Source organism: Anabrus simplex, chromosome 8 (genome assembly GCF_040414725.1).
Source record: "Anabrus simplex isolate iqAnaSimp1 chromosome 8, ASM4041472v1, whole genome shotgun sequence".
Lineage (NCBI taxonomy): Eukaryota > Metazoa > Arthropoda > Insecta > Orthoptera > Tettigoniidae > Anabrus > Anabrus simplex.
The window spans coordinates 95076484-95089473 of NC_090272.1; the positions used below are offsets into that span (position 1 = coordinate 95076484).

The 12990-nt window shown below is 40.4% G+C and overlaps 1 protein-coding gene across 1 annotated transcript in view; it reads left to right on the forward strand.

Moving 5' to 3' along the window:
* Nucleotides 1-12990, forward strand: part of LOC136878843 (protein Njmu-R1) — a 101522-nt gene that overhangs the window by 50828 nt on the left and 37704 nt on the right. The window contains exons 3-4 of the mRNA XM_067152371.2: nt 3910-4035; nt 4116-4263. Of these exons, the coding sequence (XP_067008472.2) occupies nt 3910-4035; nt 4116-4263 (274 nt within the window). The remainder of the gene's footprint in view (nt 1-3909; nt 4036-4115; nt 4264-12990) is intronic.

Here is a 12990-nt window from a genome sequence, read left to right on the forward strand (position 1 = left end):
AACTGGAGCGGTGGCTAGGAGTGACTAAGCCGACAGCTGCGTTGGAGGGAGAGGCTTTGTCTGATATTGTTTCATGTTTCATTGAGAGCAACACCTGTGTGCAAAGTGAAGTGAGAATAAATGGAAAATAATAACAATAGGCCTAATTATTTTATTCCACATCAAGTGTTTGTTTATGGTTCATGTGTCCGTACAGAATCCCCTCGTGGTATTAGGAAATTATTTCAAGAGAAATTCCCAGGTGTTCCAAGTCATGACAGCTCATAGATTAATTAATAAATTTTGTGAAATGGGAAACAGTAATGATATAAAGCGATATAGAGTGCTCACAGAAAAAAGTTTGAAGACATTGGACAACGCCCGAAAAATTCTCCTAAGAAATCTTTTAGCCATCTTTCTCAGTAAACAGGAATTTCTTACAGTTCTGTAAAAAGGGCTACAAAGTTATTAAGTTAAAACCCTATAAATGTGCTGTGGTGCAAGAACTTAAACTGGGTGATCCTGTATGTAGAATTAGATTAGAATTTATCTGGTAGTCACTCTAGCTTGCTCGTACCCACCCAGCAGGAAACAATAGCTTGCTGGCTACCAGAATGAATAATTACCACTTATTATGATGTTGGTATTCACAATTGATTTGGAACTCAAAGGATTTGACTTTTATTGCCTATAATTAATCTTGGTCCTGAAGATATCCTAAATTTCCAACTTAACTTTCAAGTTGGTAGACGCATGATGTTGCCAGCATGTTGGCATAAAGAAATTTTGGTGTTCTATTATTTTCTGGTGATGGAAGATTTGAAAATTTACAAAGATCTTCTCTCTCACTCATTTGTTTCTTGCTGACTTGTTCTCTCGCATCGGTTCCCTGAATTCCATTGTCCCCTAGCTGTGGAAATGTACCAGCTCCGCTGCATAGTCTCCCATTCTAATTATGCATGGCCTATGTCATCTGTAGTTGACCGCTGTGTCAGGGTCCTGGGAACTGTACTGGTAGGGTACAGTATATCTGCGATATTTACAACTCAACGGTGAGTGACTCGTGGTTTACTTCCATTTGAGGACCTAATAATTTCATCCTGTGGACCCCTGTATTTACATGTTCTCTTCATCCCTTTTTTAGCCATTGTCTTCCAAATTTAATGGTACCATATGTTTCTTTTCTTCTTTCCTTGCTGTGACATCATCCATCCTAGAAACAGCCTCCTTTTCTATGCCTACAGCTGGTATGGACTGCTAATGTCCTCACTCCACGTTGCACATCATCACTTCTTTGACTTGCGCCTACTTCAGCCATTATTACCCAGTTATCACTCGCTGGTCTGCCTGCCATGGAACTGATCTTCTCTCTCACTGCTGACACATCAGGATCTTCCATTTCCTGTAGCTGCTTGGTTGACCAAGTTCTGTTTCAAGAATTTCCTACCACCTTTAATCTGTTTCCCCTGATAAATGCTTTCAACCTTGAGTTCTCCACTTTGCCAAAGTGAAAACATACTGTTCTCTCTTCATTTCTTCCAAATCCTGCTCTTTCTTGATCTATATTTTTGTCCCTTTCAAGTGCCTCACATTTTTTTGAAGACTTTATGGACCTTTAGATTCGACACCATACATACTTTTACAGGTTGTCTTCCTGTATTCTTTCCTATTCCACTTTCGCTTACTCTTTGATCAATAAGGTTACTTTTTCTTTTTTATGTCATTGAAATTCACCTCATTGGAGTCTTTCAGTCCATATCTTATAATGTTTCTCCTCATATCTTCCCTGACTTGTGATTGATCCTTTAATTCAAGTTTCTTCACTCTTTCTTCTAAATCTAGTACAGTATGTACTTGATTCTTCCTCTAACTCAGACTTATTTTGAGTTAGGCTCACCTTCATGATGCTTAGTTCTAATTTTAAGTAGCTCTTCATATCCTTAACACGTTGAGTGCCAGAAAGAATTTCATAGAATTGCCGTCTAGTGCCGGGAGCTAATGTCGAGTTACTCCCTGGTGCCAAAACGTTCACAGGCTTAACCAAGCAAATGATCGCTGAAATGAGGATGTATTTATGATATATTAGGTTAAATTATTATGTATATTAGGTCAAATATTGCGACCCTATCTGGGGTCGTATTGGTCATTACGAATTGTACACGTACACGCTGCCCCCATATGGGGTCACACTTATACAGTAGTTACTGTCCCGACGCTCGGTCATACTTAACCTTTCCTTTGCAGGGACACGTTATATGGCATTGATTATGAGAGATGTGTTAGCTTGTTCATACTGGAGCCGGAAAAATGTACGATCCCTGATTTTAGCTCAGGAAATGTTTGTTAATGACTATCTTCTGATTTTAGGTTAGGAAATTTTCGTATAAAATGTTGTTATATAAAGTAGTGAAAATCACGTAAACGTGGTTAATTAGGATGTAAGAGAATAGTACTATAAGAAGAATTAGTAGTTACTGAATATTGAATAAGTATATCATTTTATTTGTATAACATTTAATTTGAGTAAGAGAACCTAGCAGCGATGATTGTGCAACATGGGAAACCAGTGACTATATCATTGAAGACTGTAATTCATCACTGTGGATGAATGTGCAAGATCGCTATTTGCTCTGACTGGGTTCAAAAACACTGTAACTATATACTTCGTCTACATCATCATTGTCCGACTTGTTCGATATATCATCCAGACTATCTGCACCAAGTCTTTTACTGCTCAATTTACTCATAACGACTTAAAAAAGAAAAGGAAACTCACAGCACTGCACACTTACATAAACAATCCGTGCGCGAGATAGACAGTGACTTTGTCACCCTACAAAGCACTCTTGACGTACCCATATGGGGTCATGCCAAAGCAGGAATTGAGGAATGGAAGGTGAACTATGCACGTACTTAAATAGACGACCAGCAGAAGGCAGGAAGAGATTTTATACAGCTTCGAAACACATACTTACTGCGCACCCAAATGGATTTGCACAGCTCTCGATTTGGAACGGTCGTACGACCCCATATGGGGACGTGAAGTTCAAAAACTTGACTACTCTCACATACCCACTCAACGTGTTAAATATTGTTATTTTGTTCTATTAACATTTCTTTGGTACACTTCTTTCATGACCTCCTTAAGCTTCTCGATATCCTCCTAAGAAAGTCCAGCGCCACCAGTCAATAAAACTATCACCACAATTGATGTCAACACCAACTGCATTATGTTCTACAAAACATTGGTATTGCTGAGTTGATACTTCCATATTACAGTAATTAACACGCTCGTACTCATAACTCACCATCAGCACTTCATATCTGTTCACCTTGCTGGTTGGATTACTGTACAACTGAAGATGTCCGGTAACTCTTCCGACGCAAGACTGGCATATTTGAGCACCTTCAAACATCACCAAACTGAGCTGAATTGAACCCACCAAATTGGGCTCAGAATACCAATGCTTTATCATTTGAGCCATTCAGCCTGGCCTACAGTTTAGAATGTCTGCCTCTTATTCATTTTAAAAAGATCAGAAATCCTTGGGGATGAATAATTCTTTAATCCTCCATTCATGAACCCTCACAATGTAATCCCTTTATTGTTTTTCTGAGTGCACTATGTTATAGTCATTTGAGTCATCTGTAATGATAAAGAAGGGATACTCAGTATGTGTTCTTATCCCTATTTTCAGGGGTATGAAGACAGGTAAAATATTCAAGAAACCATTTCCTGTTTGCAGCATTGTTCTTCCTGAAAAAAGATGTGATATGTCTGGAAGTGTGGAATTACTTACTTTCTTTTGTATGTAATAAGTTTCAAAAGTGCTTAAAATGTATAGGGTAATTTGCTTGGACCCGTTTTTAATCTCCTCATTGTAAATGTATAATAAAGAATTTTAAAAACCATTTTATGCTATACAATAGTTTACAGATGGTTACTACTTCTCTGACTTCTGAACAAGAAAATCAGCTACGAGTGTTCCTGATACGGCGTCTGAAGAAAGGTGCTATCTATACTGGGACAGGAGCGTTCTCTGGAATGGAATTCAGGTACATATTTTTCAATTTATGTAAGTTTATTTTTATTTGTGGAGAGAAGACGTGACTTTATGTGTGTATTTGTGTTTCAGTCTCAGTGGAAGTTCTCCTGCTGTGTGTTATTACATACTTCTGCCCTGTCACACTCTTGTGTGTCTGCTTGCTGCAGCTGAAGCCAACCTTGAAGCCTTTCGTCCCGAATTGGCACAATTCTGTGAAGAATTATCTCAGCATATAAAGGTGTTCTTTATTTATTTATTTATTTATTTATTTATTTATTTATTTATTTATTTATTCAGGATCAGCAACAGCATAACACCGAATTACAAAGATCCGAGCTATGTACAATAGATATGAATCTAAAATGAAAGATATATAAATATTTACAAAGAACACAAATATACACAATAAAACTGTACAATCATATATGATACATATTTACATAAACAACGATATTAACAAAGAAAAATACATTTACAGTAAATACAGGAGCAGAACGGGAAAGAACAAGAAGGAAAATTAAGTTATATTAGAAATATCATGACAGAAGGAAGGAAACATTACGAAGATGTCTAGGTTCATGTTGATGGATAATGTATGAAACATTGCTGGAATACGTATAGAAAGGGACCTTTGGGTGAGAGAAAGCTGGGAGTAAGGAATATGGAATAGGGTCTTCATTCTGGTACTACGGGATGGGACGTGGAGGGGGAATAAGGAAGCTAAATCTGGAGACCTAAATAGACCATTAGCTGCTTTGTATAGCAGCTTTAGGTCGGCTACTTTCCTCCGAGCAGAAAGAGTCTTGAGGTTCAGTTTTCCAAGCACTTGGATAGTGCTTAGGTTCCGACATGCACGATAGCACAGAAAAAAGATTGTACACGGTCAAGGTGGCAGAGGTTTGAAGAAGCAGAAATGGACCAGACTGGAGAGGCGTATTCAACAATAGGTAAGATAGAGGAAACGTAGAATGCTCGGAGGGCATTTACATCTGTGATGTCAGAAAACCTGTAGAGTAAACCAAGCAGTGACATAGCATGTGAGGTAACCCTGTTTATGTGCGAGACAAACAACAATTTACTGTCAAAATGCACTCCTAAGTCTTTTTGATTGTCAACAAGAGCAATCGGTTGGTTCATGAGATGATATTCTTGTAGAACGGGGGATTTACGAAGTGTGAACGAAATGGTGGAACACTTAGAGGGATGAGGTTTAAGACGCCATGTAGTACACCAACCTGACAGTGAATCAAGAGCATTTTGTAATTGGATTGTATCTGTAGGAGAATCGATCTGCTTGAAGATTTTACAATCATCTGCAAAGAGAAGGATTTCACATGAATGGTGGGAAACAGTATCGATAAGATCATTAATAAACAGGGCAAAAAGAAGTGGACCTAGGACACTACCCTGCGGGACACCAGAGAGGGTGGTGGTGGGAGAAGACCTGCATCCATCAAGGACCACGCGCTGTAATCTTTCACTCAGAAAGCTATTAATTAGAGCTAGGAGCCTCCCATGAATGTTAAACCCTTCAGAAAGTTTGTGTGCAAGAAGCGTGTGATCCATGGTAACGAAGGCCGTCGCGATGTCGATATAGCATACATCAAGTTGAGAGCCCGCATGGATGGCAGACATGGCATGATGGAGGAGGATAGCCAAGTTAGTTACGCAGGAGCTTCCAGGAAGGAAACCATGCTGCTGAGGGGATATACACTGACTGACAGAGCAAATGCAACACCAAGAAGGAGTGGTTCGAAAGGGATGAAAGTTGGGGAAAAAACAGAGACGGCACGGACGAATAATTGATGTTTATTTCAAACCGATATGCAGGTTACACAATGCGCACGGCATCGACTCAGTAGGATGTAGGACCACCGCGAGCGGCGATGCACGCAGAAACACGTCGAGGTACAGAGTCAATAAGAGTGCGGATGGTGTCCTGAGGGATGGTTCTCCATTCTCTGTCAACCATTTGCCACAGTTGGTCGTCCGTACGAGGCTGGGGCAGAGTTTGCAAACGGCGTCCAATGAGATACCACACGTGTTCAATTGGTGAGAGATCCGGAGAGTACGCTGGCCACGGAAGCATCTGTACACCTCGTAGAGCCTGTTGGGAGATGCGAGCAGTGTGTGGGCGGGCATTATCCTGCTGAAACAGAGCATTGGGCAGCCCCTGAAGGTACAGGAGTGCCACCGGCCGCAGCACATGCTGCACGTAGCGGCGGGCATTTAACGTTCCTTGAATACGCACTAGAGGTGACGTGGAATCATACGCAATAGCGCCCCAAACCATGATGCCGCGTTGTCTAGCGGTAGGGCGTTCCACAGTTACTGCCGGATTTGACCTTTCTCCACGCCGACGCCACACTCGTCTGCGGTGACTATCACTGACAGAACAGAAGCGTGACTCATCGGAGAACACGACTTTCTGCCATTCCCTCATCCAAGTCGCTCTAGCCCGGCACCATGCCAGGCGTGCACGTCTATGCTGTGGAGTCAATGGTAGTCTTCTGAGCGGTCACCGGGAGTGCAGGCCTCCTTCAACCAATCGACGGGAAATTGTTCTGGTCGATATTGGAACAGCCAGGGTGTCTTGCACATGCTGAAGAATGGCGGTTGACGTGGCGTGCGGGGCTGCCACCGCTTGGCGGCGGATGCGCCGATCCTCGCGTGCTGACGTCACTCGGGCTGCGCCTGGACCCCTCGCACGTGCCACATGTCCCTGCGCCAACCATCTTCGCCACAGGTGCTGCACTGTGGACACATCCCTATGGGTATCGGCTTCGATTTGACGAAGCGACCAACCTGCCCTTCTCAGCCCGATCACCATACCCCTCGTAAAGTCGTCTGTCTGCTGGAAATGCCTCCGTTGACGGCGGCCTGGCATTCTTAGCTATACACGTTTCCTGTGGCACACGACAACACGTTCTACAATGACTGTCGGCTGAGAAATCACGGTACGAAGTGGGCCATTCGCCAACGCCGTGTCCCATTTATCGTTCGCTACGTGCGCAGCACAGCGGCGCATTTCACGTCATGAGCATACCTCAGTGACGTCAGTCTACCCTGCAATTGGCATAAAGTTCTGACCACTCCTTCTTGGTGTTGCATTTGCTCTGTCAGTCAGTGTATATGGAATTGTAAACGCAAGCAAATGCTGATGGATGATCCTTTCACAAATGATTGATAAAGCAGGTAATATAGAGACCGGGCGATAATTTGCGATATCCGACCTCTGTCCACCTTTAAGAACGGGCGTGATATAAGCAAGTTTCCAGGAGCTCGGAAAGTAGCTGACTGAGAAGCACCAATTGAATATCACACTAATAGGGTATGAAAGACTTACTGCTGTATTCCTAAGGAAGATAGGACTGAGACCATCAGGACCAGTGGGTTTATATTCTGACAAAGACGAAAGTAGGGAGTACACTTCAGATTCAGTGGTAGAAATATTACTGAGGCTATGGGAAGTTACAGGTTTGATTTTAGGAGACTCAGCATACTGCACAGGTTTAACAAAATTAGAGGTAAAATATTCATTGAATAATTCAGGTCTATCTGCTCCACTGGCTACAGATTGGTCCCAGGTTACCACTTCTGGTATTCGTTTGTTGTCCCTTCTGTTATTTATAAGTGACCAGAACCTTTTACTGTTGTGTCTTTCTTCAAGGCAGGCTTCGTTAATATATTCTGAGTAATCCCGCCTTAATAAATACTTGTGGTGTTTGCGAAGGTCAGAGAATATTTTATAATTTCTTTCGGAGGGCACATTCTTCCATTGTCTCCAGGCTACTGATTTTTTTAGTTCAGCACTTTTAGTATCACTCTTCTTCCATGGGGGGAATTTCCTGGACATAGAACAAGTAGGAATGAGGTTGCGGATCACAGCATGCGTCCAATCATAAAATAAGTCTACCGCATCTTGAACTTCACCCACTAGCAACAAATGCCATGGTGAAAGGGACAGGGTATGATTCACAGTCAACTTTACGCCACACAGGCACAGAGCTCCGAAGGACAGGTCGATGACATCTCGAAGCACAGGGAGGGGTGAGAGTGAAAGTTGCTTCAACGGACTTGTGGTTGGAGTTAAAAATATTTCGTCCCACAGAAACAGATGAGGGCTCGTTGTAGGAAAGCAGATAGTCAAGAAGACTATTTCCGCAGGTGTTTTCCAAGACATGCTGTTTGAAGTTCAGTCCAGTAATATAGTGGTCCATATACCATTTGTCCAGGCTATTAGAAGGCTGACCTAATGAAGGGGAAATCCAGGAGACAGACAGATTAAAGTCTCCTAGTATGACAATGTTATCTTTGGAATGAACGGCTTTAAGCACATAGGAAAGAAAAGCTTCAGAATAGTTGAGATAGGAACGAGGTGGTCTATAGAAAAATGCAAATAGATATTTTATATTATGAAACGTAACTTCAACCCAAACAGCTTCACAGTCATTCATCAGGTCATAGCATAGGGTCGCATGCCATTTAGATTTGACAGCGATTAAAACACCCCCTCCCCGGGATTCAGTTCTACGATCGGCCCTGAATAAGGAAAACTCTTTAGAGAGTGGGATTTCAGAGTCTAACACAAAATCCGTCAACAAAGTTTCACTTAAGGCAATAACATCAAAAGCAGCTAATTCTTGAACATGAAGTTCACAGTCTGTAATCTTATTTTTTATGGAACAGATATTTTGACAGTACACAGAGAACTCATTATTCGTTGTCGGCCCAGGGTTAATTTGCACATCACCAGACAGGAGTAACAGTGTTAGTAAGAAACTTAACGGGGAACAGCGCATGACAGCGTAATTTCAACGAATCGTGGGTCGATGTTGGGACCGTAAGAAAACAAGACAGGTTAGCCGTCGGTAAGGAAGGAAAATAAAACTTATGATCCGAAGGTAACCAGTCTCCTGCCTGTGAGAGGATGAGGGAAGTTTCCACGTTCCATTGCGTACCTGCAGGCGGATCACTCGTAGCAGTTGAAGAAGCCAGCCCCGTAGTGTGCGTAAGCTTGTCACAGCCCGACCACGTGGCACACAAACACAATCTCATTGATTTCACCATTATATCGTCACAGATCGCCAACTCACTATACTCCACATCACCACTAAATTCCTCGGAAAAAATTCCAACACAATTCGAGACAGCAAATCCTTGATTAACCACCCATATTACTAGAGTAGCACAGAGGATACCCACACTGAGACATTCACTCACCACCATCTTGAACTTTGAATCTATATATTATCCAACAGATATCTTCAAATTCCTTATGCAAAAATCTTCAGATTATATTGGACTTAAATAATTTTATATGCTTATTATTTTCTTAGATTTATATATATGTATTATTTTGTATTGTGTATCTGTTGAGAGAGATGGAATAATTTTTACAAAATGATGGCTTGTACTGTATGTATAGGCTGGCCATAATATTTTGAGCTGAAAACAGGACATCCCAAGCAAGTCAGTTTCCCCCCACCCTCCCACAAAAGTATGTTCTAGGATTTTTTAATTATTATTATTATTAATAAGGAACCAACACATTTTAAGAATAAGAGAAAATATATGAACTTATAGATTGTATTAATTAATAGTAAAATCTCAGATAACTTACATACAATAATATTTCTACCCTCTCCTGATCCAGCCTTCATACTGTTGAAAACTGTCTCAAATGCCAGAAGTATTTACCAGAAAAATCAATTATTGTGAGAACAGCTTTATTCTTTATCATAAAAGCCCCACATTCTTTTTAATTCACTTGTATCAACAGGGTAGAATTCATTGTTGGACACTCGAGCAAGATTTTTCATCTGTTCACATGTTCATTATACGTTCCACAGGGCTAGATGAACCAGCCAAGCAGAATACTATTTCCACAGCTTTGAGAAGGATGTCGTACTCCATTTGTTACTCTTCTAACTTATTAAAATCTTGCACCCATCTGTGTGCCATACAAACCACTTTTTCTTTCCAGTCTTTGTCTTTTTAAATGGGTGTTATGATTTCTTTTGCACATTGCCGCTGATGAAATAGTCGTGCTTTGTCTTCTAAAAGGATGTTAGGCTTTCACTAATTTATTAGGAATAGTGGAAATGCTGGTTTGAATTTCAGACCAACTAGGTATAACCTGGAGAGGAACCCTCTGAAATTTACCGGCTCTGCCATAGCTAGTTTCCTGTTTGTTAGTATTCCAAGCTAGTTACAGGAAGTGTCAACCACATCAAGAAATTCTTCTCTTTTAATGTTACCAGAATATTCCAGAGAGTTCAAGAGGTTTGTAACCTATGTAGTGACAAGTTATTGTTTTTGCCTTCCTTTTAACTTTTTCTTTACTGTCAAAATATGAAATGAAATTTTTGTTGCTGACATATCATTTTTCTGTATCATTTTTATTGTTTCTTGAAACACTTGAATTTGACCAATCACAAACAGTAGGTACAGCTCCAATCAGGGATCACTAAATATTTTTTCCAAGTTAATGGCAGGCTTTTCCTCCAGAAAAAAGTAGGACAAGAGTCCAGTGAAAAGTTGTAAGATGCATTTCAGAACAGGTCCTAATGACAAAAAGCAGGTATTCCCATGTTCCACAAGTCTACCATATTCAACGCCAACTAAATCTTATAATGATTTCAGCTCCTCTGCATGAGCTTATAAGACAAGAGAATGAGTACAGATTCTTTAGTTGTTTGCTATGCAGGGGGCACAGATAATGAATTTATTATTTCACTCCACCCAAACGGAGATAAAGAGTTCTGGTAAATCAATAAATAAATAAATAAATAATTTTCTCTTCCACAGTGTTCAGAATTTTAATGTTTTCCCATTAAAATTATTCGCTGTTGCTTTGTTTACAGCCTTTCTTTATAGGTCTTATAAGTCCAACATCAACACCTTCCAAATACCCATGCCTTTCCATACACCAAAATGGCATTGTTCTTCCATCCAAATGACATACACTGGTTGCCCTGTTACAGTGTTGGTTTTTGTTGACGCAAAATTGCTTACGCTAATTCCAGATAGACCTCCAGCCCAAAAACGTGCACAATTTCATCACAAAACTTTCAGTATTGTAGGGAAGATAATCAAGAGCTGTTTGCGAACAATTGTGCATGGTATGTGCACCGCAACCAATGACAGTTAGTTCTAACCAACTTAGATTGAAGTCTTTACCACACATTATTTTTCCCCGACACCTGTTAACATCACCAAAGTTCATGTTAGTATTGTTGGCACAAAGTCACTCTTAGTATACGCTGCAGAATACTTCAGTTCATACATTTCCTTTATTAATTGAATCGTTTATTTCAGAAAGCAGTCAAGTGCCAAATTTGCAAATTTTGGGACAACAAAACAAGTTGTCTAGCATCAGACTAAATGTTTTGGTAGTGGTTTTAGTATTTTTTTTGCTGAAAGTAGTGTATACTTTAATTTTTTCTTTACAATTTGCATTATGTCGCACCAGTACATATAGGTCTTATGGCGATGATGGGATAGGAAAGGGATAGGAGTACGATGAAAGCGGCCGTGGCCTTATTTAAGGTACAGCCTAGAATTTGCCTGGTGTGAAAAGGGGAAACCACGGAAAACCATCTTCAGGGCTGCCGACATTGGGGTTTAAACCCCTTATCTCCTGAATGCAAGCTCACGGCTGTGCGACTTTTAATCATTTTTACCTAGGGAGAATTATTTTGTGCTTTTTATCTTTGCTGTAAGAAAACAAAAGATGTTTTCCACTTAACTGGTTTCTGCAATGAACGATTGGTGCAAATGGCATTGTTCTAGAGAAATTTAGGAGTTTGTTGTAAAACCTATTTTCATGGAAAAAGAAAATATTTGTGATTAGTTTTGACTACATTGTTAGTACAAAGATAATTAAAAGGATGAAATCGGCTATGCCTACTCATCATGACAGGAGCTAATTAATTCTTATAAACAGACTACACAGCACATGCTCTCTCTGTAGCAAGCCGAAATAAAATGCTGTCAGTACTGTTCGTATCCCACAAGGTAGGGTTTTAGGGCATTTAGGTCATTTATCTTCTTGATATTGATGGCAACCTAAAACAGTAATGAAGAATTTAAGGGCTCTGAACAAATATGAATGAAGTGTGTCCAAAAATATTTAGACTACAAAATAATATTTTAGACTTTTCATAAGCTTTTGAATCAAAGAATATTATTGCATGTAAGCCTAAGAGATATTTTGGTAAGTATGCCTAATTATATAAATACATATTGTAACAGGAACGCCCGTACTTCAGTATATCGGAGAGCATGAGGAACGACAAGGCGTGTACGGCCCATGCTAAGAGAGTAAGAGAGAAGGGTAGTGAAAGAAAAATTCATGATTAAGTGGATCCTTCAGTTTATTCAATAAATAGGCAAATAATTATGTCACCTTTTATAGCTGAATTGTAGATTTGTCCCTGAGGGCGTGAAGAGGACGTTGTCCCGCGGCGGCTGCATCGTCTTGCGGTCGGCGTCGGCGTTGTCTTCCGTCGTTGGTGTTTGTATTAGTGTTGATGACTCGAACCAGAGGCAGGAACGGGGAAATGTGGAGCTTCCACATTTGACGTCATGGGGTACTGGTGTGACACTTCCCTATGGCGAAGCACGCCGAAATAGTTCCCACAGCAGCAAGGATAAAGTTAGAGTCACAGTTCGTATTTGGAATAATACGCAAATGAAACAATCTAGGACCTTCCGAGGTGCGGTGATAAAGCACTTCATAAAGAAAATCGAGTACAGTCTCTGCACTGTACTCCACCAGCATAATACATTTGTTGAAATAAATGACAGTCCAAGTTCCAGTACGTCGTGATTTTCAGATTATCACTGGCACTTAAGATCATAATGCAACACAGTTCAACGGATAGACACAATTAATGCAAGAACACAGTTTTAAACGAATTCAAAGCTGGCACAGTTTATGTGAGAACACAGTCTTTAAATG